This window comes from Sarcophilus harrisii, chromosome 1, assembly GCF_902635505.1.
Source record: "Sarcophilus harrisii chromosome 1, mSarHar1.11, whole genome shotgun sequence".
Classification (NCBI taxonomy): Eukaryota; Metazoa; Chordata; class Mammalia; order Dasyuromorphia; family Dasyuridae; genus Sarcophilus; species Sarcophilus harrisii.
The window spans coordinates 42182752-42210629 of NC_045426.1; the positions used below are offsets into that span (position 1 = coordinate 42182752).

The 27878-nt window shown below is 35.9% G+C and overlaps 1 protein-coding gene and 1 long non-coding RNA gene across 6 annotated transcripts in view; one reads left to right on the top strand and one right to left on the bottom strand.

Moving 5' to 3' along the window:
• The window catches only part of CNTN4 (contactin 4), a 1178424-nt gene extending 1160730 nt beyond the window's left edge, over window positions 1-17694 (top strand). For all 5 annotated transcript variants that reach the window (XM_031954124.1, XM_031954148.1, XM_031954139.1 and 2 more), the window contains 5 exons: window positions 2105-2220; window positions 3536-3722; window positions 4151-4263; window positions 11518-11686; window positions 15787-17694. In XM_031954124.1, coding sequence (XP_031809984.1) covers window positions 2105-2220; window positions 3536-3722; window positions 4151-4263; window positions 11518-11686; window positions 15787-15887 — 686 coding nt within the window. In that variant the 3' untranslated portion in view covers window positions 15888-17694. The remainder of the gene's footprint in view (window positions 1-2104; window positions 2221-3535; window positions 3723-4150; window positions 4264-11517; window positions 11687-15786) is intronic.
• LOC116421722 overlaps window positions 1-23153 on the bottom strand; it is a 78649-nt gene extending 55496 nt beyond the window's left edge. Inside the window, exon 1 of the long non-coding RNA XR_004232217.1 lies at window positions 23102-23153. This is a non-coding gene — a long non-coding RNA (uncharacterized LOC116421722). The remainder of the gene's footprint in view (window positions 1-23101) is intronic.
• Between the last annotated feature and the right edge of the window lie 4725 nt (window positions 23154-27878).

The following is a 27878-nucleotide window of genomic DNA, read 5'->3' on the forward strand; positions in this document are numbered from 1 at the left end:
GAGCAGAGCTACATATAGAGTAGACCTGTCATAGAAGTATGAAAAGTCTGAAAGACAATTTCTAAGTGATCATTTTATTAATTGTGGCTGGTAAATAATTAATAAAAAGATGGTCATTTGACTTTCGTAAATCAGACACTTCTCATGGAGGCCTCTTGATGCTTAAATACTCTTGAAAAAGGAGGTATTTCCCAACAAGCAGAAATCAACTCTGATTGTTTAACACTTAATGAAATAATGAATATTATAATTTAAATGGGTCTATTTTATAAAGGGTTGACTATGTAACTCTGATTATACCACCCTTACTCCTCTCTACCCAGACCATGCCCAACTTTGGGAAATCTAAATCCTTACTCCATCCTGTCTGAATAAAATACTATGGTCCAGAATTTACCTAAAGTAGATTCATATAAGATATGTTAAAAAATGTTCTTAAGAGACTGGATTTTGAATGAGGATTTGGAAGGAAAAAAAACCTGTATTCCTCTTTCCCATGTTAATTGGTTATTTTTAATATGAGAGAAATAATCATTTCTCTCGTTCTCCACATTTGATTCTATTGAGAGATACAGTCTTCTAAATGAATCACTAATTGATATGACAAATACTTCATCAGAACTCTGGGGCTTATGATGGGAAATAATGTGAAGGGAAAAGGGAGAAAGACTGACCAACACCAATACCAAAAGGAGACAGTCCCTTTTGGTAAATAGGCTTATAGATAAAAGGTACATGGGGGGAAAAACAAAGCAAAAGTGAAAAAAAATTGTCCATTTCACAGGTCTACCAAATTTTAAGGTTCAGACACACAACTGACTCTGTTCTCTGGAAACAATTGATACTGGTCAGGGTATGGTCCCAGAACAGTTTCCAGCTTACTGACTTCTCCTGAGGTCACTTGTAGAAGTCCCATTGTCTGCTAAAAAATCTCTTACAATATTAGTCTTAACACAATTTTAAATTTATTTTTCCAGTAATCAGGTCAATTAGTGACTTATCTCTGATCTTCTAGCTCTACTGTTAGAAAATTAAATTTGGAATCTTTAAGACCAGCAAAGTTATATTTCTAGGTTAACAAACTGTTGTTGATATATCTTAAAAACTCAAATAAAAACTGAGAATTAGAACCCAATTTTTATACTTAGCATTATTCATTCAACCATTAGGAAGGTGATATTCCACTAAGGAATTTATAACAGAACACTTTTTATTAGATGGACTTTAATGAATTCTCTCAAAAGCTACCATATTAATTGTAATTGTAACACAAGATGTTGAAATAGAATGTTTAAATATATAATTTAAGAATGGTACTTATTAAGTAAGTTGTTTGTAATGAAACATTTTCAACTTCTACCCATGTTCAAATGAATAATCCTCAATAAAGGTGGCTCTCTCTTTAAGTAAATATCTTTTTAAGCGTTTGTAAAAGAGACCACAACCAGTCTTCTTTTGAGATAATTATAATGAAATCCTTTTCATTAATACAGAATTGAGACAGTTATGCTATTAACCTCACTGAATTATAAAATTATATCCTGGTTTCACAAGTCTTTACATCATTGCCTAATTGTCCCCATACCATTTTGAGAAATTAGACCTTATCTTACACAGGAATATGTAACTAGTAACAGACAAATAACAGTGTTAAATTTCTACTTACTTAGTTGATTTGAAAATAGAAAAGACTAAAATTCTAGGCTACATAATTAAAATCTTAAGCTTGCATCTTACCATAATGACTAAAATGTGCTCCAGCCAACAAGATCTAATATTGTATTTATCCCAGTCATGTAGAATGATCACAAAAATTTGCTATAAAAGAAGAAAAGGGTCAAAGCCTATATAATATGTGAAAATGTTCCCCTATTTTGATGTTAATTCTAGGACTGAATCATATAGATAGCCCAAATTGTATTGAGCCAGTTTAAAGTCAGCCATGGTCTAGGGGCAAGGTCAAAATTGTTTTCGAGAGATCCAACTTTCAATGAGGAAATAGAAAGAAAAAAACCCTAGATCTCCCCCTTAATAATTGGTTGTTCATAGGAGAGAAATAATCATTTCAATTAAGATTAAGACTTTTTTTCATGTCCTTCTACAGAACCTACTAAACCACCACCCAGCATTTTTGCCAGAAGCCTCTCTGCCACAGACATTGAAGTTTTTTGGTCCTCCCCTCTAGAGTCCCTTAGCAAAGGACGGATTCAGGGTTATGAGGTAAGAGAAACACATTTGCTTTGCCTCTGGTGAATAGGTCACTTTAAGTGAGAAATTTATATGACATCTGATGAGCAAACAGATAACCTAAGAATACATGTTTTAATGACCCAGATGAGAGCTTCAATATTCTTTATTTTTTTTTAATTTAAAGTTTTGAGTTCCAAATTCTATCCTTCTCTCTCTCCCCTCCTCTTCCTAGAATAGTAAGCAGTCAGCTGTTACATATGTGTGATTATGTAAAATATTTCCATGATCATTTTGTACAAGAAGATTCAAATAATGTTTTTAAATGAAAGAAAGGGAACAATAGCATGCTTCAGTCTGTATTCAATCAATGTCATTTCTTTCTCCAGAGGCAGATCATAGGCTTCATCATTAGACCTTTAGGATTGTTTTAGATCATTGTATTGACTAGTAAGTCATTCACAATTCATCATGCAATATTGCTGTTACTATGGTTCTGTTTACTTCATTATGCATCAGTTCATGTAAGTCTTTCCGGGTGTTTCTGAAGTCATTCTGCTTATAATTTCTTATAGCACAATAACATCACATTACAATCACATACCACAACTTGTTTAACCATTAAACAATTGATGGAAATCTCTTTGATTTCTAATTCTTACCCAATGCAAAGAGTTGCTATAAATATTTTTAGACAAATATGTCTTTTCCCCATTTTTTGGATCTCTTTAAGATATAGATCTAGTGCTAGTATTGCTGGATCAAAAGATACACACACTTTTATAGCCCTTTGGGCATAATTCCAAATTATGAAAGTTTCATTTTTCATTAGAGCTGCTTTTAACATACTGCTATACACTGCTGTAAATGAAGAATTTAATTCACTAGGTCATTAGTGCAGCATTCTGCCTTTGAGAAATTGGGAGGTAGATAGAACCACGAAAATAATCATGCAATATTGATGTTAATGCTGGTTTTCAGTAGCTATTTGTGTATTATATACATATGTGTGCATATATACATATACAGTTATTCATTGGCAAAATGGCAGAATATGTTGCATGAAGATTTAGAAGCAAAGCATTTAATGAGCCAGATATTACATTGTCCAATTTCCCATCTCAAAATACAATGCAATTATGGGGAAGTGAACAAAAGTGGGTCTTTCTTTTTTTAAAAATCGATGAATCCAAGGAAGAAATGTGTTTTATTGGAAAACCCAAAACTATGAAGAGCTCCATTTAGAAAATGACATCCAGGACAACTTCCAGCTTAATCAATCAACACAACCATTTGGAATGTTTGTGATGGGCTTGAATTCCTAAACTGTTCTGTCATTTTTCCCCAGGTCAAATACTGGAGCCATGATGATAAAGAAGAGAATGCTAGAAAAATAAGAACAATCGGAAATCAAACATCAACGAAAATAACCAATTTGAAAGGCAGTGCTTTATATCATTTGGCTGTCAAGGCCTACAACACTGCTGGAACTGGACCCTACAGTGTGACTGTCAATGTGACAACAAAAAAGCCACGTAAGTCCACAGTGTTTGGAAGCAAGGTTGCCATGTTTCTTCTTTTATGAAGACCACAGAGTTGGTCTCATGTGATTATTTGGGTTTAGATTTCTATAAATAAATGCATCGTGTGAATTTTTGTTGTTGTTGTTGTTGCTGTCAGATCCTTTGGTAATATCACGGGAATCTTGTTGCTCTGAGGCAGGTCCAGGTTTCATTTATCTCATCAATGAGGGTTACCTCTTCTAGCTGTAGATGTTGAGCAGCCAACTGAATCCCTTTCCATTTGCAATAGTGTGTCATGTCAGATTTTTAGTGACCTTGGAGATACATATTAGTGCAATTGCCCATTAAATTGCTTCCACTTTAGGATTCTAGTAAGGAACACATCCATCAGAAAATATCAAAACTTAATAATCTATGACTTCGTCTATCTTAATTTTTAGCACCAAGTCAACCCCCTGGAAACATCATATGGAATTCATCTGACTCCAAAATTATACTGAATTGGGATCAAGTCAAAGCCTTGGACAATGAATCCGAAGTAAAAGGATACAAAGTGGGTAACTAATTCACAAGACCAATAATGAAACTGTTTTTTCAGGACCATTGCCTTTCCTTTGACATAGATGAAATGTGTAGTGAACATTCCCAAGCTTGTTCATCTATAAGGCCCAAATGTGGCTCTCTGCCCAAAGCTGGATTGTGGACAAATGGGCCAATGCATTGGACCGAGATGTGGAGAAAAATTGAATGACCCAATTTAAGCAAGCTGGATCAAAACAGTTTGAAAGTCCTTTTATGAGTTCCCAAACAAGTCATAAAGCCTTTTTTTCAAAATTTTATACTCATTGTTTATTCCCTGTGAAATTATTTTTATTTTCCATGAATAGTAATGCAGTTCCAAATATTACTAGTGGTTGATCATTTTTGTTGGTATGTCTACTCAGATACTAGAAGATTTTTATGTGGAAATGTGAGCACTCATTCACTTGATCAGTCAGGCAGAGTTCTATCTTTAAGTAACTGGAAGGAGCAATATAGAACCAATGAAAACTACAGCCATTATGCTATGTTGACATTAATAGTGGTTTTCAACAGCTTTGTATTATTTCTGCTAAAAAATAAGAATGTAAATTTGAAGTGGAACATTGGTAAAATTACAGGATTTAAAGTCAGAAGACCTGGATTTAAGGTCTGACTCTGCCATTTACTACCCAGGGGATCCTGGGCAAATCATTTAACCTGTGTGGACCTAATTCCTCATCTTCAAAATCAGAGGGTCAGACTATATGGCCTCTAAAGTCCCTTGTCTGGCCAAGACAATGAATCAATGACCCTGTTTGCTAAACTATTCTGAAAAGTAAGACATAATAAGAGAGAAGATAAATCATTTATCCATAACTCTTATTTGTTCAAGTAGGAAAGCTAGCAGAAATTTTTAGGACCTAGGAAGAACATCCCATTTTTCTAAAATAGAAATCATATAGAAATATCTGAAGATGCTAGCTGATGATTTCAGTTACTATCTGAAGAAGAAATGGGTTATTAGGTAATGCAGTGATTATAAAATCTAAATTATTCTCAACTTTAGTAGGTAGTATAAAGGAAGTTTGCCAAGTGTGATAAAAGAAGGCCTGTCTGCCTCTGAGCATCAACCTCACCCAGATGCTTTAGTGCCTAAATTTCACGATTAGATATTCATTCCATTTGATTAAGTATTGCCCTCTTTTCACTTGGTATTCTGTTAAAATGCAAATATTCCTGGAATACATATCTAGAAACAGAAAACTCTAGACTTGAAAATAAAAAAGGAGCTAAGCCTGAATTCAGGGATAACTTTGGTTTGAATGCCATTTCCACCTATGCCAAAAAACAGTACTTAAATCTGAGTCAGAGATTCGGTTTCCTTATCCATAAAACAGAAATAAAACAGTACTTACTCAAGAATTGTTATGAGAATTGAATGATATGACATATGTAAAATTCTTTTAAAACCTTAAAGTGGGACATAAATGTCACCTATTATTATTATTTGTGGTCTAATTCTGCCTCTACCACTAATTAGTAGTGGGATGCTGAGCAAGTCACAGTAATTTTACTGACCTGAGTTTCACAATTATAAAATCATAGTGCTGAAAAAGATTTCAGAAGAGATCTACTAAAACACAATGCATTCAGCATTTCCACTAAGGGATCATCCTTCTCTTCCTATAAAATTGTACATGAAGGGCAGCTGATTCTACTTGAATGTTTCTCTAATTATTAGGAAGTTTTACTTGAACCTCATCAGCTGATGGGATATATCTTTCAGAAATTTTTCCTCAGTTTTGATTTCAGAACAAGCAGCAGCACCATCTATATGCTCTCTAGTTTGTTGGTATACTTCATAAAAAGAAGTACCCAGAACTGATTAGAATCACCCAGATGTAGCCTGTATAAGGCCAGTATCTCACTTCCCTACTCCTAGTTTCTGTTCCTCTCTCCATGCAAATATAGTATGTAATATTTATCCCTATTAAATCGATCCCAGTGTATAATAGTGTCATGATCTGGTTGGATACTATCTTTGTCATCCAGCATGTGAGCTACCCAACCCACCCACTCCCATTTCCTGTAACTCTGTGCCATTTGCAAATTTGAGGACATCTTCATCTAAGTCATGGGAAAAAAATTAATGGTATAATACCAAGGATGAATCCCTGGGGCACCCTACTAAAGACCTCCCATAAAACTGACATCAAACCATTAATAGTGTCTCTTCACATCCTCTTGTTCAAGCAGTTCCTAAATTCACTTAATTGAACTGTCATGTAGACCATATTTCATCTCTCAACCAGGTCAACATAAGAAACTATCAAATGTTTTTCTGAATTGTAAGTGAACTGCATAGATCTCTACCATCCCTGTCTTATAATAGCTTAGCAATACCATCAGAAAAGGAAGGGAGTTGAGGCAGTATGACCCATTCTTAATGAAACAATGCTAGCTCTTTGTGACTATTGTTATTTCAAGGATCCCATTTGGGGTTTTTGGCAAAGATACTGAAGTTGTTTGCTATTTCCTTCTCTACCACATTTTATAGATAAGGAAACTGAGGCAAACAGGATTAAGTGACTTGGACAGGGTCACATACTTTATGGTGTCTGAGACTTTATTTGAACTTAGGAAGATGAGACTTCCCTGGCACTTCATTCACTATCCTTTTCTAAATATTCACAAACCATCCCTTTATTAATGTGTTCTCTACATTGGTCAGGAAGCAAAGTAAAGCACATAGTTCCATATGTCCACCTATGTCACCAAAAACAATACTTAAATCTGAGTCCAAAACTCAGTTTCCTTATCCACAAAATAGAAATAAAAGAGTGCTTACCAAAGAACTGCTGTGAGAATTGAATGATATGACATATGTAAAATTCTTTAAAAACCTTAAAGTGTGACAAATGTTGCCTATTATTATTTTTGGTCTAATCCTATCTCTACCGCTAACTAGTAGTGGGCAAGTCATAGTCATTCTTACTTAGCTTTCCTTTTTTAGCTTAGCTTACATAGTTTTCCTTTTTTCAAATATTGGGACATTTGTCCCTCAGGAAAAGTAAAAAAGGCACTTATTAAACAACTTGTGCTGGGCACTTTCCAAATATTATCTCACTAGATCGTCACAACAGCCCTGAAAGATAGGGGCTAATAAAACTCCCTAGTTTACAGATGAGGAAATTGTAAAGTGGCTCATGTAAAGTCACAGCAAGGAAGTGTACATGGTCAAATTGGAACTCAAGTTATCTTGACTCCAGGTCACTGCATCATGTTCCATTCTCCATGATCTTTCTAAGATCACTGTCAGTGACTCAGAAGTCCTATCTATCAGTCTTTTCCAAAAGGATTGGATGATTCCTAAGCTCCCTCCTTACACTCAAATTATGTAACTTTCTGACTTGCTAATACCACAGTGTAAACTAGCTTATCATATATTTATCAATTTGTGGTAGCAGAAGGAAGTAGAATTGCCACAAGGGAGGTGAAAGAGAACACCAAAGAGAAAAGAGGGTGAAAGAGAGTTGGTGAAGACAAACATTTTCAACTTCCCATTTTACTGAGGCACTAACCACCTTTGAGAATAAAGAGATTGGAATGCAAATATGAAATTGCCGGAAACCAAGTAACCAGACCTAATAGCAAAGTTAGAAAACCAAGGGAAAAATAAATTATTTCCCCCAAACTCCCATTTCTCTAGTTAAGAAAGGTAAGAAGCATACTGCAGAAAGCTTCAAAAGTCCATGGAAAGTAATAAGTGTTCAGCCAGGGAATCTTTAGTAGAAAATAAAATCTGAGGACTTTTTCAAGGGGAGTGATGAGAGAAGAGCTGAAGGCTAATGAGCTACTAAATTATTTGTTAGGGCTTTAAAACTTTGAAAAGTGTAGTGATGAAAATGTGAAGTGGAAATTTTTGTGAGTGAACTGGCTTTAGAAAATTACATGACTTTCTTTTATCAAGGAAAAAAGGATAATGATTACAAGCTACCACTTTTTTAAACAAGCTGGTTTTTTTCCTCTAAAGAATATTGATGCAGTCCAAAAAAGTACAAAATTGTGTCATTCATTCATTCATTTAGCAAATATTTATACCTCCAGAAACTATAGGCATTGAGACTAGGAGTAAGGACCAATCTCATGGTTTCTTAGATGTGGAATTTTAAAAACTAACCAGTACAAAATGGCATGTTCTTCACAGCTCACAATTTTGTTTGTTTGCTTGTTTTAGCATTAATAGTATATTATTTTTTTCAAATTACATGTAAAGATAGTTTTCAACATTGCTTTTGTAAGATTTTGAGTTCCAATATTTTTCTCCCTCCCCCTTTCAAGAAAGCAAGCAATCTGATATGGGTTATACATGTATAATCATTTTAAACATATTTCCATATTAATCATAATGTGAAAGAAAAATCAAAACAAAAGGGGGAAAAGGTGAAAATAGTATGCTTTGATCTGCATTCAGTCTCCACAGTTCCTTCTCTGGATGCAGATGGAATTTTCCATCCCAAATCTATTGGCATTGTCTTGGATCACTGTATTGTGGAGAAGAGCTAAGTCTGTCATTGTTGACCATCCCATAGCCTTGTACAGATTATAGTTCTAAAAAGACATCTAGAAGATAACATGTGACAAAGGCAGGACTCAAATCCAATTTTCTTGATTCTGAGGTCAGTTTTCTATCCATTCTGTCACACTGACTCAAAAACAGGGGATACAAGAAAAAAAAGAAAGCTCTGCCTTCATAATTTTATAATCTACTGGGGATGTGTGAAATAGAGGCACAACATGTACAAATAAGTAATTCCAAAATAAATTGAGGAAGGAAGGAATACTATATTCTTGGGCTTCAAAATCCACTACCAACTATACCACACTGCCTCAGCTCAGCTTCACTAATTCAGGGTTTAGATCAAAGCTTCTTAAGCTGCCCGTATGGGCTTGTAGCTGAATGTGGAAGTCATGAAATTATGATTTATTATCATTAAATGTTTGATTTGTATTTCATATATTTCATATGCCTATACATCTGGGGTCATGTAAAATTTTCTTGGGCAAAAAGGAGATACATTGCAGCTCTTAATACCCAGACTGTCTACCACCAAAGAGGATCAAATGAAATAATATATATAAAGCACTTTGCAGTTCTTAAAAGCACCTCCACAGATGTGGGTTATTATTTTTTCTGTATATACTAGTTTTGATTTTCATTTCTTCATTGCAAGCCTGGGCTGGACCTCTTGATTTATCATTGTGGGAAGACTCACCAAGGGCTCGACCAATGAAAATGGGTATCTTCTCTGTGATTTTTCTCTCAAGCCATTGTCTGAAGTGCTCAGTGAAGTAGTTATATCATTTGCCTCATGTCAACCAGGCAACATGTGTGTCAGAAACAGGCTTTAAGCTCAGCCCTTCCTAATTCCAAAGCTGGCACTATTCACGATGCCGTGATACTTCTCATTGCAAACCAAGTAGTTGGAGGAGACTCCATGGCCATGAGCAGGTAGGCTTGTTCATGGATCCCAGTGTCTGGCTGTTACTCCAGCTCTACCAATGGACAGGGAGCAAGGGGTATCCAGGAAGGAAGAATGAGAACAAGCAGTTTCTATATTCCAAGCACTGTGCTAAGCATACAGTATGATCAAATATTATCTCATTTGAAATTCACAATAACTCATATTTTACAATTGAAGGAACTGAAGCAGGAGGGGGTTATAAGACTTGCTAGGCTCACAAAGTAAGCACATGAGGTTGGATTTGAACTTGTCTTCCAAGTCTAGTGCTCTATCTCTTGGCACCTAACTGTCAAACACTGTTTAATTTGTGTCTTTGTATCTCTAGCACTTGGTTACAGTTGCCTGGCACATAGTAAATGCTTAACAAATGTTTGCTATATCAGTTGATTGTGAGGGTGTGAAAATACAGAACATGGGATTTGCTTTAGAAATTGTCTATTGAATTACCCTGTTTTAAGCATGAAACCAAAGGTCTGGACAGGGTCCGTCTGTCCCTGGGCTATATCACTTCCAGGAGAGAGGATGCTCAAATGCCAATCTTCTGCCACAGAAGTCAGTTTCATCACATTGCAGATTGGGTACAGTCTGTAATTTTTTCCCAGGAAATCTTTCTTTTGGGAGTAAGATTTATACTTTAAATTAGTTGAATTTCCTGATACCTGGAAAAGATGGGAGGTAAATCAAAGAAGCAATTTATTCCAGGAAGTTGGGATGTGATTCTGCATCTGATAAACCAGCTTGTTCTCCCAGAGCTGTGGAATGAGAAATTTTGACACCTCTAAATAAAACAGGGGATTTATTGGTGCACAATCATTAGTAAGGACTAAGGGGATGCTGGAGTAGATATCTAAGGTGCCTCAGGTGAAGGAATGATGAGTTTTTCTAATTTAAGGAAATGATATTCAGCACCTTGTGGTAGTAGGACATAAATTTGAGGCTTTGGATACCAGGGGATATGTGGAAACTTGACACCTTCCCAGAGAAATGCGAGGACCCCGTGCGAAGAAATGTCCAGCTAGTCGCTCTTAAATTTAAGAGAAAGAAGGCTGCTATTCTCTTTTATAGCAAAGAAACCTAAGACTCTAAGAAGTGAATAATCAAATCCTTTTCTAGGCAAATCATTTAGTCTCCCTGTACCTCAGTTTCCTCCTCTATAAAATGAGGAGAATGGACTAGATGGGCCCAGATCTAGTTGATTGACAATTGATCTAGTCAATGTATTGATTCCTTTTGCTGAATTATTTTTCTTCCTCTTAAAAAAATATTATAAAGGTCAAATGTTATCATTGTAAGGATAAAGAAACTGAAGAACAAATTTGCCCAACATAATCTGCGTAAAAAGGTCCAAAAGCAGGTCTCCAATCCCATCATCATTTTCCACTGCACCATACCAATTTTCTAATGATGTTGTATAGTGGAGAATACTAATGCATTATTGGTGGAGTTGTCCTCATCTATAAAATGAAAGTGACAATATTGCATGGCCTACTTCACAGGATTGTCATGAAGATTAAAGCTGATTATGGCTGTGAAAGCATCCTTTGGAAATTGCAAAGTTCTTCACAGACATATAGTGTTGGAGTTTTTAGAATATTATTTCCAAATTAGGGTAGGGACTAGGGTCAGGCAATGATGTCTAGTTATTGGTTTATTTATCCTGCTGGCATAGGATGGGTAAAGGCAAAAAGCGGTTGGCATTTGGGGGGCTTGGGGGGCTTTTCTGAGAGTAGTAATGGATGCCTGTTGTTTTTGTATTATAGGTTTTATATAGATGGAACAGACAAAGCAGCACATCTGTAATTGAAACAAACAAGACATCTGTGGAGCTTTCTTTGCCTTTTGATGAAGACTACATAATAGAAATTAGGCCATTTAGTGATGGAGGAGATGGCAGTAGCAGTGAACAAATTCGAATTCCAAAGATATCAAGTAAGAATGCCATTTTTCATTGTTTTCTGGCTTGACAGATGCTTTGTAAGGGAGCATAGAGATGTCATGTAGCCAAGTCATGCAAATGAGTCCAAGACCACTGGACCAAGACCTAGTAGCAATTAGGTATGACAAGGAAGAAATCTAATAAAAAGGAACTCAGTATAATTTAGTTTCTTCAGGGTACTCACTGATCTCAGACTGTTTCTAAATGTACAAATCAGTTTTGACTAACTTAACAGGTCATCAGTCAATTAAACAGCCAGACCAATTTGTGCATGCTGACACAGCCTCAGGCAGCATCAAACAAAAAGATAGAGTAAAAATCAGAAGAAAAAAAATCTGTCAATTAGCATATGCAAGAGGAAAGCTCTCTACAAAGAACTGCACAATCTCAAAGTCATCTGAGATCATCTTTACGGCAAAGAACATTTATTATGCGCCTGCCATATACAAAAGTATGCAAAACAAAAATGGGCCACTCTAAAAATCCAACAGAACACTCCCTATCCTAAAAGAGTTTACATTCCAAGTTATAGCTGATCCAAAATCCTTTCTTTAATAAAACAATTGGTAATCTAGCCTCCTCTTGAAGGCCTCCAAGGAGAGGGAAATGACCATTTTTTCAAATCAGTACTTGGGTACTGTTTCCATGTGTATATGTTTGTGTATACATTGGATCAGAGACTGGGAGCTGGAAGGAGACTTAATGTTTCCCCAAGAGAATAGAAATGCTTTGAGTGAATGACCTTGCCTGGATTTTAATTAGATTTTTCTAACCCCAACCCAGTGTTATTTCCCCATTCTGCTTTTGATGTTGATTTTTTTTTAAAACCTAAGCATAAGACTTTACATTTATCCCTATGTAATATCATGAGACTATACCTCCAAATATTCCCAACCCTTAGCCAGTTGGACCTGGATCCAACACCTGAGAAAGATTTAACAGAATTAACCCCTGGTCTCATACCCCATGGAAGCATAGCATCATTTGCACCAGGTTCTCTCATGTGTGTAGAGAGTGATAAATTTTTGATATAAGTAAATTCACTCAGATTGTAAACTCCTTGATTCTTTTTTTTAAACCTCAGTAATTAGCACTATTCCTAACACATATTGGGAATTTAATGAATGTTTATTGTTTGATAGCACGTTATAGTCTAAAAATAGTGTTAACTAAAAACTAATTCAATTGAATGTTTCAAATACATGTCAAAAGAATATATATAGTGATAATAGGGATAGGAACTGGAACTATGATTCATTGATATAGGGAAATCACTCTGCAAAGTGAGTTTGAAGTTTTTGTTGCAAAGAAGGTTGAAATCTTACCAAATTGTAATCTTAGTTCTCAAGATCCATGAGAGACCTACTGACTTGTCCCAACATCAGTCAGTGTACATCAAAGGCAGGTCCTGAACTCAGGCTTTTTGGTCTTTATAAATCTAGTAATCCAACACTAGACACTCTCCTACCTCCAGTCTTACATTTCCATGTGACTAAACACCTCAAACTGGATATCCTGTAGATATCTTAAACTCAATATGTCAAAACTGAATTCAATATCTTCTGATCCCACCCACTTCCAAACTCCCCTGTTTATTAAGAGAACCATCACTCACTCTCCCAGTCACCCAGACCTATAACCTAGCTGTAATCCTCTTCTCCTTCTTCAAATTTCCATATCCAATTTGTTGCCAAATCCTATCGATTTTAAGTTCATAGCATCTCTTTTATATCCATAGCATCTCTTTTATATCCCTTCTCTCTTCTGAAACTGCCACTTTCATTACTCAGGCCCTTATTACCTCACACCAAGACTGTTCCAATAGCTTGCTGGTCTCTCTCACTCAAGTCTTTCCTCCATTCAACTGTCAAAGTGATCTTCCTAAAGTGCAGGTTGAATGTCAACCCATTTATTCAGTAAACTCCATTGGCTCCCTGTTGTCTCCAGGATCTAATTTAAAATCTACAATTTGGCTTTTAGAGCCCTTCATAATGAGGCCCTTTTCTACTTTTTTGGTCTTCTTATACTTTTCTCCCCTCTACATACTCTATGATCAAACAACACTGACCTTGCTATTCATTGCATTAGATATACCACGTGTCCAATTTCTGTGGTCTTAATGGCTGTGTACCACACCTGGAATGCTCTTCCTCTTCAACTCTGCCTTGTAGCTTTCCTGGCTTCCTTCAGGTCTTAGCTAAAATTCTGCCTTCTACAGGAAGCCTTTCCTGACACCCCGCCCTGTTGATTATCTCCAAAATATATAGCTTATTAGACTGTGAATTCTTTGAGGATCTGAACTCTCTTTTGCCTTTCTTTGTATGTCCAGTGCTTAGTACAGTGCGTGACACAAAGTACATACTTAATAAATGCTTAATAACTGAATGACTCTGAGACCAACTCCCTATTCCCTGTCAAAACTATCTCTGACTATATTTCACTTAAAATATTTTGTGCATGATCTTAATTTTTATTAGAGCAAGAATTTGTCTCTTTATCCCCAGCATTTAGCACAGTGCTTAGCACAGAGTAAATGCTTAATAAATGCTTGTTGATTGATTGATTATTAATACTATACATAGCAATAGCAGATAAATTTTCCAACTAAAAAAGCACTCACTATGTGATGCAAAAATTGAATGTCAGTAGTATGCACATGAATGAAGCCATTATGAATTGAATTTTTCTTGTCAATATTTGGATGCTCCAAACCAAATCCTTCAGTGTTTACTCACTCAAAAAGTTCTTTCTCTTTGCATGAAGGGTTCCATAACTCTGTTAAGGCTGTTGAACAGCACATCTCTTCAAGTACATCTGGTATTTTGGTATAACAGACCCTAGGAACGATTCAAAGATATATGTTTGCAGCATCCTTAGTCCATATAAACCCACAGATGTGAATTTCTTCACTTTTCAGAAGGGGGCCAAATTCGACTCAATTTGAAGGAAAATAAGAGTCTTCATTTATAATCTTGACATGAAGCCAAATCCACAGAGAGATATGGAAGCTATCTTCAGTGTACAGAAGATTGAGGCTCATTTATCTCACCTTAAGTGAGACGGAATCTCCACAAAGAGTTGCAAAGATTTTATTTTTCTTTTGGTTTGACTTGTGATTCCAGGGTTTCTTATAACCAGGTTCTTCTTATAAGAGGTCTCACATTCCTTTTAAGTCAAATTCAATTGCCAATCCAATATGAACAAAACATTCTGTGGAGAAAGCTTATTCTTTCAGGAATTGCGATCACATCTGTACAGTACTTTGTAAACCTTCAGACAATACAGATAGGCCAGTTGTAGGTGTCTGGCTTAGAAGAGAGAGCACACATAATTTTGAGAGAATCTGCACCATTTCTGCTCTGTTCTATTTACAAGGAGATTCCCATTTGAGCTGAAATTGTATCATTTTGATCAAAGCTCCCAATCAGTTTGTACCATATATGCCCGGAAGAGCTGATTTCTTTGGGAATTTGCTATAATAGAGTGAAAAGGATGAATTGTAACTGATGCTCAAAGGCCTAAGGTCCTTTTCTGATTCTGTTATTTATTTGTTATGTGAAGCTAAACAAGTTATGGAGCCTCAGATTACTCATCTGTAAAGTGGGAGCCATAATGTACAAAATATCTACCTCAAAGGGTCGTCCTAAAATTGTTGTTGTTGTTCAGTCGTTCTCAGTCAGGTCTGACTCTCCATGATCCCACCTGGGATTTTCTTGGCAAAGGTTTTTTAATAATTATTTTCTTCTCCAGCTCATTTTACAGATGAGGAAATTGAAACTACACAGGAACTAAGTGTCTAAAACCAGATTTGAACTCAGGAAGATGAAGTTTCCTGACTCCAGACCCCTAGCTATCCTGTCCTAAATTTACAGATGTTATATGAGTCCATTACTTACATCAACCTCCCTTTCTTTTCCCCTCCAATACCTGCCCCAAAGGAGAATATTCCAGGAGGTGCCATATGTTTCCATTTAGTCTATCTCATTTACTGAAAGATGTTCACCTCTCCCCAACCTTAGTCATTAGCTGAATAGTCATTTCCATAATTCTAGCAGTTGTGATAAATTTTCTTTCTTTCTTTTTCTTTTTTTAGGTGCATATGCAAGAGGATCTGGAGCCTCAACTTCAAATGCTTGCACGTTGTCGGCCATCAGTACGATAATGATATCCCTCACAGCGAGATCCAGTTTATGACAAAAAATATCTAAAGGACTTGCTGATGATAATATAAGCAACATTTAGCTAGTTGTTTTGAAGACACCCAGTACTAAGTAATATTGTTGTTCAAGTACATCTTATTACTGGAAAAAAATGTTTTATGCTTCTTTAGAAATGGCATTATACAGTACTTCCTCAAAGCAAATATAGCTTTGTCTGAAGTTTCTTTGGAAACTCTGCAATGCACTGAAAACATCTGTAATATGATGTTACCAAAGCAGTTTACATATGTCCTTATATGCATATTTTTTATTATATATTTAGTGTTTTATAGAATTTTTTAAAGTTAACATATAATGTAGATATTGATTTTTTTTCCTCTTGCTGTAAAATGCTATGGATGACACTATCATAAAATTATCATTTGAAAATGTTTCTTTTAAGGATGGAGTGTTCAAACTTGTCTCCAAATCAACTGCAACTTGACTGTACAGTTTTACAGGGCATCCCCGGGTAGAACAGATGGAGACTTGGTTTGTCGCTCAAGGCAACTGGATTTAAATGGCAGTTATGATGGTGGTTAATGCATTGAATCAAGTACTTCTGACATGTAAAATTTGTCCCCTTCTTACTCTCTTCCTCTTCCCAATCCCCCCTCCCATCATCCTATAGATTTTGACCTACAATTTTCAGGAATGGCTGCAATTTCAAAAGCATAAACACACCGCCCGAAGGGCACTTTGTGCAATATTCCCATCTATGACATTAGCATCTCATTGCACTGTAAAGTTTTCTTTATATTCAACTCAGTTTCTATTGTCTTCGTAGTAACATTATCTTAGACACGGAAATCAACATTACATATCCTGTAGTAACATAGATCAAGTTACTATAGTCAACCAAGTCTTTGAAAATAAAAGATAATTTTCCTATCTTGAAACCTATCTGTTTTGAATGTACATTTTAAAAGGTAATTCTATGTTGATGGTTTCATAATTTATTTGCAAAATTTCTTATATATGATATCTATGTAGCTCTTTAAAGAAAAACCCCATCATCCGAATTAAGATAATGTACGAAATTTAACAGATTTCTCCTGTTTTGGCAAGCAATTGTTGCAAGTACATTTTTTTCATATGAATCTTCAGAAAGATCCTTGATATGATTGTATGTTCCCTTAATGAGTCGTGAGTTTTATGTAGGCGGCCTAGTTGCTTTATAAACTTTTACATTCTTAGTCTTAAAATTGCGTTGGAAAGTGACAATATCAAACAAACCATATTATTCAGGAAAGCACTGTTTGTTATTATAGGGGAATTTTGTAAGCTGACTTTGACAGAGCTATCAACATAACTAAAGTGATAAAATTTTCTAGAAAAAATTTTCACCTTTAAATGTGCTGCCACCATTTTTTTTCTTTCCTGAGAGCTTGAATTTGCCTGTAACTTGTCATATTTTTGCTTACAAATAATACAAGTTAACTTTTAAACCTTCTAAATATATTTATTCAGTAAAGTCATAATCAGGATTCCACTTGTGTAAAAGTCAAGGGTGTTAACCAGGAAAAAATATATATATTGTCAGTATTTCACGCTGTGTTCCTTTCTTAGTTTAATATGGTTACTTCTATGTAAAAACAAAAACATAACAAAAAAAATACAAAAAACAAAAAATACAAAAAAATATAAAAATCATATTTAAAAAACAAAAAAAACAGCAAAATAAATAAAAAAATAGGACACCCCATGTAGTTTCCATCCCCAGTGTAAATGATATTTATCAGTGATCTAGCAGATGTAATCTTTTTTTAAAGGTATTGTTAATAAATATGCTGTCATTTGTAAAGATATTTGTCTTTTGGGAGCATTCTTTTTCCAACAGGATTTTGTTGCTATTGTTGGGTTGCTGTTTCAATACAGCATTCTCTCTGCTTTCTCATCTGAGCATATGAAGTGATTCACAAGTCTCCACCTAGAGCCTTCACTCATGATATCCAATGTGCTGTTATTTAATCCTTTTTCAGTCAGTCATGTCATGAAGTGGGGGAGGGGGAGACAGACAGACACACACATGGGGCAGGGAGGGGGAAAGAGAGGGGAAAAAGGGAGGGACAGAGATGGAGACAGAGAGAGGCGAGACAGGTAGACGGAGAGAAAGACAGAGAAACAGAGAAAAACAGGCATGGTAGGGGGGAAGAATAAAATGGGGGGGGGGGGAAGGCAAGGGAGAAAGAGAGACCAGTCCTCTCCTATCCCTCAAAGCCCAACAAATCCTGCCCAGTCCCCTAGAGTCCACACAGTAAACATTTAGCTTTCACAAATAACAGGATCATAGATTCAGAGCCAGAAGGGACTTGGTTAACCACCAAGACACACACACACACATACTCCTCTTTTTGCATATGAAGAGACATTACTAGGGAAATTAGATGCTTTGTCCATGGTCACACAAGTATAAAGTAGTATCCAAAGCAGAATTTGAATCCATGTCCTTTGCCTCCACATTCAGCATTCTTATCACTGTGCTATATTATCTTAATCACAGAAATTCACAGTTGAAAGAAACTTCAGTGACCAATCCGTTCAGCCTATTTGTTATTTTCCAGTGATAGCCACCTCTATTTAATCTCGTTTAGGGATTTCTTGGCAAAACTAGTAGAATGGTTTTCCATGTCCCTCTCTGGCTCATTTTACAGATGAGGAAACTGAGGCAAACAAGGTTAAGTGACTTGCCATATAGTATATATGTGTGTTTTTGTGTGGGTGTGTGTCTGTGGTCTGCAAGAGCCTGAGGCTGCATTTAAATTCAAATCCTCCTTATTCCAATCCAGGTGTTCTATCCACTGTACCACCACCCCACTGCCCATTTCAGCCTATACCAGATTTGGTATCTTGGACAATTTGTCCAAGAAATAATTTCCAAATTCCATTCTAAGACAACCAGTGAAGAAAAACCAACTCTATCCTAATGTGGCCCATTCCATTTTCAAATGCTTTAATTATTAGGAAGTTTTTTCTCATCTCAAGCCAAGCCTACCTCTTGATCCCACTGTTCTTATATCTACATAACACATAAACCCAACTCCCAAACACATAAACCAACTCTCCTACGTCCTTTGTGTGATAGCATCAAGCAGTGGCTAAAGCATGGATGTGGAGTGAGAAGGACAAAGGTTCATACCTTGACTCAGACATTTGCTAGGTGTATCATTTGATCTTTCTGTGCCTCAGTTTTCTCACATGTAAGATGAGGACATTGACTGCAATGGCCTCTAAGGTCCCTTCCAATTCTGTGTTTGGGTTGCTATAGTTAAATTATAGTCCTTTAGTTCCTAAAGATAACTATTAAACCATTTTCCCATCAGATCTTCTCCGAGTCAAAGATCATTCCTTTAATTGAACACTTAGGGAAATCTTGTGCTAGTTTCTAACAAAAGCAAAGTCAAAACAGTCCCTGACTTTAGGGAACTTGCATTCTCTAACTGTTACTCTAACTGTACTCTTTGGAATCCATTCCATGTCATCAATATGGTTCCTAAATTATAGTGCCCAGAACTGAAGGTGAATTCTGATCAGAGGCAAATATGAGCTGTCCCAAACTTCTTACCATTAATCATCTATTCATGTCCCCAAGTATCACTCTGGATTTTTGATTGGCCTATCACAGTTAATTTATGTTAAATTTGCAGTCCAGATTGTTTCCTCACAAATTATATTCTAACATTAACTCCCTCATCCTGCTTTCACACTTATTTTGTTCTAAACCAGAAGTATTACCAGCAAATAAATGTCATCTTGTAAGATTCAGAGTATCCTCTTTGTGTCATCCATTGTAGTAACATTATTCACATTGGAGTAGAAAAAGAATGAAAAGAATGGAATTGAGTGTCAGAAGACCTGAGATTCAAGTCCAAGCCAGCTTAGTCTGTGACTTGGTACAAAACTGAATCTATTGTCTCAGCAAAACAATGGGCTTATTTTAGGTCATAAGCCTTTTAAGAAGTCTTTTTCTTCTATGTATGAAATCCTATGTGATCCTCAAATTTGGAAATTATGAAATCTATGGGTTATTTTTTTTAAATTGAGACCTCCTCTCTTGACCAAGTATTCTAACCATCTTCTTTATCCTGGTTTTCAATCCTCTGCTCACAATATTTTTTTACATCTCCATATCTAAAGATTATGTGAGTTAAGAGAAAACAGATCTTTTCTGTTGCCATTTTTCTATCATCCATTTTCATTGTTCTTTATACTGCAAATAGAAAGTTTATTCCCTTTCTTGTCTGAATTGTATTCTCTACAAATGAAGGTAGGTGGCATTGAACTTGTGTAAAGATGAAGTAAGTTCAAATCTGATCTCAGACTCTTATAACTGTCACTCTCAGCAAGTCACTTAACTTTTCTGCTTCTATTACTTCAGCTATAAAATGGGAATAATAATAGCATGGGCATATTATGAGGATCAAATGAGACAATGTTTATAGTGATTAGCGCAATTCCTGGCACTTAATTTAAATGCTTCTTTCCTTCTCTTCCCTCCCCTTCATCTCTTCTTTTCCCTTCCCTCCCCATCCTCTCTTCCATTCCCTTCCTTTTCCCATTCTCTCTCCTTTCCTTCTTTCTCTTTTCTTTGTTTTCTTCTTCCTTTCCCTTCCTTTCTCTTTCCTTCTCTTCCTCTTCCTTTCCCTTTCTTTCCTTTCCATTCTCTTCCTCTTCTCTTACCTTACTCTTCCATTCTTTTCCTGTTCCTTATCCTTCCCCTACCTCTGTCCTTTATCTTTCACTTTCCTTTCCTTTCATCCCCACAGATGATTTGTTGGGAGCTTTAGTACTCCTGTTATTCCTTGTCTTATAGGATTCTATCCCTCTTCCATATTCATCATGAGCTTCTTAACATCTCCTACACATGTCCTTGTAAAACCTAATCCAGTAAGTGACCTGAGCATCCACATTCATCCAAATGAAGTAGTCAGGTTACCTGGCTAGGCTATTGGACTTGGAATAAGGAAGACTTAGATTCAAACACAGTCTCAGATACATGCTAACAATAAGACCTTCATCGTCATCATCATCATCACTAGCATTTATGCAGCACTTTAAGATTTGCAAAGCATTTTATATACACTATTCTATTTGATCTTCACAGCACATAACTTAGCTGAATACTGTCAGGATTTGTCTTCCTCATGAAATGTCTAACACAATCCACTACATTATCTATTATTTGATTTCTCTATGCCTGAGTTTCCTCCTCTGTAAAATTAGGCACTTGGGCTTCATAGCTTCTACCTTCTCTTACACTCTAGATCTTTAGATCCCCACCTTTTTTTCCCCCTCATCATAACAGTTTATATTTGCATCATTGACCTTTCAACCTAAGAACTTCTCATTCTACTTGACTGAATTTCTCTGGGATGACTAGACCATGTCCACTGGATCTATTATGAAATCTAAAATGAAAGTTCACTTCCTCCCAATGTTCCCATCATTACTTCTTTAGCAACCATTCCCTCTAACTGGTCAGAATTAGGTCAAATATAGTAGCCCTTTTTATTGCTTGTCTTTTGAAAAATAAAATCATTCTTTAAGAAAGGGGTTCTTAGTTCTCTTTATGTCATGGACAGCCTGGTTAAGTCTATGTAATTTTTAGAATATTGTTGTTCAATGCTTAATATACACAGGAAGACAATTGGATTGAAATATACTTATCTAGATAGTATATTCTTTTTTAAATTCATGGACCCCAGATTTGGTCAAGAGAGAAATCAAGAATTCATCAATTGCTGTACTTTAAACAAGAAGCCTCCTAGTGGATGTATGAATAGATGAAGTCCTTTAGCATATATACATACATGCATATATCATGTTTCCATGCCATATTTTGTATCCAGTTCCCAAACTCATCATTTATTTGATCCCTCTCTAGTCAAATGATTTGTTATACAAGTCCATCATAATATTACTTATTTTCCTTCCATTCTTCCTCATCCAAATACAATCCATTATGTTTCCTTCCTTTGATTCATGCTTCTCTCTTCCCTACCCCATATACCTTCACTCACCCCACACTGGTTCATACATTATGAGAGAATATATAAGAAAGAAACCAGTATATAAGAAATCTGAAATGACTGGTATAAATCATAACTACCATAGAGAGGAATTCAGAGGTACCACTATGATATTCAGGGATTGAGATTGAAACAGAACACAGTTTGTCTATGCTGACTCATCAATCAGGACAAACTTTTACTTTGGCTCCTAAAACTTTTCTAACATTGCAGTTATATTAAGGTAAAATCAATTTCCTTAGTCCAAAGACCATATCCCCCCCACTGTGCTTTCTGACAAAGTTTTAGGGAGGCAGATACCTAGACTATTATATTGGACATTGATTCTCCCAGCCTGTCAAAAAGCAATTACAACGTACCAGTAATGCTGTCCATGTCCAAGGAGGCGTTGTTCCTCCTTATTCTTAATGAACCATGAAGATTAAATTTTCTCCCTCCATGATTCAAATATAACCCCCCCCCCATATTCAGCAGATTCAATATTTAGATAAAATCCTCCTCTGCTTCTAATTGCCAATAAGAATTGTGATCTTTAGTGTAGATTGCTTCTTTTGAGATTGAAATGGCAAATTTTTAGGTTTTGTTTCTTTGGTTTTTAAGAGAAAAACAAACAGGTTGATTTACAGTTGAATGCCAACAGACACAAATAGTCTTGGAGATGATTTATGTGACTAGATTACATAAATATACTTCTATTGAGAGTTTTAAGTCTTAAATCTTAAAAACATGGGCTGTGATAAAATCAAAGCCCAGAGAGTTTCAGTAACTTGCACTAATTGCACAGATACTAAATAACATAAGCAGAATTTGAGTTAACTTGCACTAATTTCACAGGTACTAAATGACAAGCAGAATTTGAACTCAAATCCGAAGCACATCACCTTATACACATAGCTTTCTGGAATTAGGAGCTGTTAAATACAAACTGTGCTAAATATTATCTCACAATTGCATGATTGTCACAAGGTGTGCCAGAAAGTCTAGTCATTTCATTGTCATTAAGTTTGAAAGAGAAACAACAAATGTAACATATGTTCATCATTTCACTTTCCAAAGCACTTCCATCAGCATTCACCCATCCCGACTCCACTGTGAGATGAATAAGGGCATATCACATTATCCTTCTTTGACAGATTGAGGAAACAATTTCACAAATAGCTGATAAGACTTGCCTACTTACATAGCTAAGTTCAGGTTCCTGCTCTGGCATGCCTTCAATTCTTATATTGCTGTGGGGGAAAAATTGAATAAAAGATTAAAAAAAATTCTAGCGGTTCCCACAAGACATCAGAGATATTTGTTTCATTTCTTGAGAAGCTCAAAAGTGGTCATAATAGGGAGAAAACAACCAAATCGTATTAATCACAAATGCTAGTCTTTTCAGAAACACAGAATACTATGTTAACATGGTGCAGTAATTTCAACAGGTGACAATGGTTCTTGCCTTTGAGTTTATAAGCCTATTTGATTTTTTAAAAAGATATTTTAATAACTATTTCAATATAATGAGTTGTGTTGGTAATGCTTTGAAGCTTCTTTAATGGATTTAAAAGCATCATTCCAAGAAGGGGTCCAGAGACTTCAGCAGATTACCAAAGAAGTTCATAATACAAAAAAGGTTAAGAACCCCTGAAATAAGAAGAACAAAGATATATGGGAGACTTGCAAAACATATATGATCTGCCTGATTCCTTCTTAGATTGACTGCCTGGCTAAAAAATTCCATTTGTTTAGATAGAAAAAATATAAATTGGCTTTTGTTTCACTGAATTCACTTTTTTCAATCTCAAGTTGGCTTGTATATGAAAACATAGTTTGGAGCGTGTGGGGGGCTAGGCAGCTAGATGGCACAGTGGATACAACATTGGCCCTGGAGTCAGGAAGACCTGAAAACATAATCTAAACTCAGATGCAAAGATGGTCATATTTTATTAATCCCATACTTCAGTAGTTAAAAGGAGATTTGTTACCTGCAGATTTTAAGGAGCTATATATTTCCATCAAATATTGAATAGTTGAGCCCTACCAATATCAAAAAAACACAATTGCCTGCAACTTTCTTGTTTTATTCACAAAAACTCAATGTTTGACTATGAAATAGCAACTAGTCATGCCATTCAATCATGATTTATTGAATTAAAAGCATAAAACACAGGCCATGATACTTTGCTAGCCAAAATCGGAAACCTATTTTGTCACTGATCAAACTAGTCACCTTATTTCTGCTTGTACTCTATCTTTGTTGGGGTCATTTGGTCTTTTGCATTTCTGATCCCAAATAGTTTGCCATTTCCTTCTCCAGCTAATTTTACATTTGAGGAAATCGAGGCAAATAGGGGTAAAATGACATGTCCAGAATCTCACAAGTCAAGTATCTGAGACCAAATTTGAATTCACAAAGATGAGTCTTCGTGACTCCAATCAGGCATTCTATCCATTGTGCTTCACAGCTTCTCCACAAAACCTTTTTTATCACTGACTAATCTAGTCATTTTATTTCTGCTGGCTTTCTGATTAAAGCAGCTTTAACAAGATTGCTAACTTGAATTTGTAGCTCATCAAGAGATTAAATAGAATGTGGTCTCACAAGATCTCAATACTTTCTTTTTTTAAGAAAAGGTTTTATTAATATCATTCATTTATACATCCATCATTTCTAGAAATACACACCATCACATCTGCTGAGTAATCAACAAAGAAAACCATTAAATAAAATTCCCTGATGTAGGGACCACATAATGTATGAAACATTCTGCCTTGGTAGTCCCACATCTCTTTGCTGAGGAGAGAATAATCCCTTTCATTATCTGCTCTCTGGTTTTTTTAGTTACTAAGTATTAGTTCTCTTTTCATGATCTTTTTCACTTATACTGTCATAAAAACTGCATTTTTCTTTTGGTTCTGCTCACTTTGTATTCCCATATTTCTCTGAATTCCTCATGCATCATGTGTTATTGGACAGTAACATATTATTACATATACATAATATTATTAGTTCATTTTTTTTCTTGTTCAGTACCATCACAAAGCATGTAATTTTTACCTTCACCATAGTGTAGTAGAGTGCACATAAAAGCTCAATTTGATCCTAACTTTATTTCTTTTTTTGGAGGCAACTGGGGTTGAATGACTTGAGCAACATCACATACACATGACACATTAGTAAGTGTCAACTGTCTGAGGCCAGATTTGAATTCAGGTTTCTTGACTCCAGGGCCAGTGCTCTATCCACTGTACCACTTAGCTGCCCCAACTAACTTTATTTCAAAAACACCATCACAGTTGATTATCACAGTTGCCTTATTCATAACATTGATGATGTTATATTGTGTCAGGTCACACTATTTTGTCTAAAACAGGATATTTATAGAATCAAGAAAGCCTATTGAGTAGGGTATACCTATATAATTTTAATAGATCGTATGAATGTTTTTTCTTTTGGGAAGGGAGGGGAGGAAGAAAGGGGAATGAACAAGGATTGATTGTGTTGCCTTACAGAATTATCAAGGGATTCAATCCCTCACTATGAATGTGAAATCATGTTCTACAAATTTTCATTTAAAGGTGATCATGCCCTAGAGTGTAAATGACTCAAAAGTATCCTTGCTCTTCTTTTAATCCAAGAAAATGTGTCAAATGAATTATACTACCACTCTCAGTGGAATCACAAATAAGATAAACATGTATCAAAGTGAATAGAAGTTTTCAAAAACAATTACCCAAGAAGAATTCAATTCTTCAGTACTTGAATTATGCTACAAAAATCACAAAGATATTGGCATGGAGAGCCAGCCTGCTCAAATTAACACAGTCCTTTACTGATCAAATCCATCTTCACTCTTACCACGTCTTCAAACATGGTTTTCAGTTCTGTTTTCAAGATATCTACCTTTTCTTTAACAAATTAGCACCTGAGGTTTGTTAGATTTTGGTTTTTGTTTTAATTCTGCCAACAAACAGATGGTCTTTATATATGGGCAGACATCTTACCAGAAAAAGAATCTTACTTAAAATTTAGATTTTAATTGCGATTTTCTTTCCTAGTATGAGGGTTATTTCCCAAAATGAATTAGTAGAACAAACCTCTTCATTAAAGTCAAGAAACAATATATTTTCAAAAAGCCCAGATGTGTTGCCCTCAGCAATGTATATCATTTTTTTTTCTTCTCATAACTGTAAAAGCTGAAGGATAAAATGAGAAGATGGCAAAATGAAGGCCTGGCCTTTCTTTTTTTTCAAAGACCTTCACTCTATCCACATGGATATGTAAGCTGGTTAATATCCAGCCTTGGTAATGAATCTAAGATAATATAAAGACATTGTTCAAGGCTTTTGGATAATCAGAATAATAGATACTAGGGACAAATATTGTAACCCAAGACACCTTCCTTCTAACAGTGTCTTTAGAGGGTGTCCTAGTTGCTTCCAAAGGCCAATTCCACAGTTGCTTCCATAGTCTACTTCCATAGATCAAAGTACTTCCTTGCAAAATCATTGATGATAAAGATGTATTGAGTACCCATAGGTGAGAGATGAGAGAGAAGAATGATAAGTGTAAAACATGACTCTGCCCTAAAGGAGCTCTTTCTAATTGGACAGATAACATAAGAACAACCAAAATAGCAAAACAATGTACTATATGAAAAGTACCAAATGAGACAAAGTGACAGTATGTGATATTGGTACTCTATAGAGGGCATGATCATTGTAGAAAGGTTTCATTAAAGTGATTGATCAATATTCACCTTCAAACAACCATAAAATAGCAGCCCCAAACAAATCTTGGAACACCAGAACCAGCAAAAGGATGGGATAAAACAATATAATCCAGGAAATTTGGAAGATCCACAAGAACGGTCAGTCTCACTCGAGTAAAAAGGGAATACAATCTGGGAGAGGAAGCATCCTAACAAGCCAGCAACAAGCCCCACCTAAGGTGGAAGCCCTAGTGTAGTGGACTGGCAAATGTCTACACCAGATCCCCCTCAGCATAGCCAAAGGAACAGCAGACTCCAGCTACATGAAACATCAGGAGAACCAACATGTGCTTTGCCATAGCCCTGGGCAAATAGGCAACCTCCAGGGACCAGACCTCCATATGCCTCAGTGTAGTCCCAAACAAAGTGGGGAGAGGGGGAGCCAAGATGGCAGAGAGCAGGCCCAACTCTCTGTGACCTCCTTTGACCTTCTGTCAAACCAACAGCAGATTAAGCCTCTAAACTGGTCTTGGAGCCAAACAACCCACAAATACCTGGAGTACAACACATTTCTAGAAGAAGATACCTTGGAAGAACTTCAGAATAAGTTTGTTTCAATCAGGCAGATCTGCCGAGCCTGGACCACAGCACAGGGAGCCCAGGACTACGAGCTGGGGCTGGGAGTCAGCATTGCAGTTCCACGTACCTGGGAATCTTTTCTGAGCCTCTTGGGCCACTCTGTCCTGGTTGCAAACAGGTGGTTTGGTAGATTTGCTACTAAAGGCAAATTATAAACCACTGAGCCATGGAAGAACAGAGGACCTAGCCAGGATTACCAGGAAATCAATCAGCACAACTGCCCCAGGGCAAATTAAAGCAGCTGTAGCTCCTTTACATTAAACAGACCTCAAGCCTTAAAAAAAAAAAATGAATAAAAAACCAAAAAGAACTTTCACCATAGGCAGCTTTTGTGGAGAGACAGAGAACAGACCTCAAATCCTGAAGTTCCTAAAGGCAAAGCAATTTCAGATGAATTTGTAAAGGGAGATATGAGCTGATTCTCATTTAATAAGGCTGTCTTGGAAGATTGCATAAAAGATCAGAAAAGACAGAAAAAAAATGGGAAAAATGAGATCTTTTCAAGAAGGGAAGGGAAAAGCATATAACTCCCTACAAAATACATTTGATGAACTGGAAAAAGCATATAATGCCTTATAAAATAGATATGAAAAAGATACTAATTCATTGAAATACAAAATT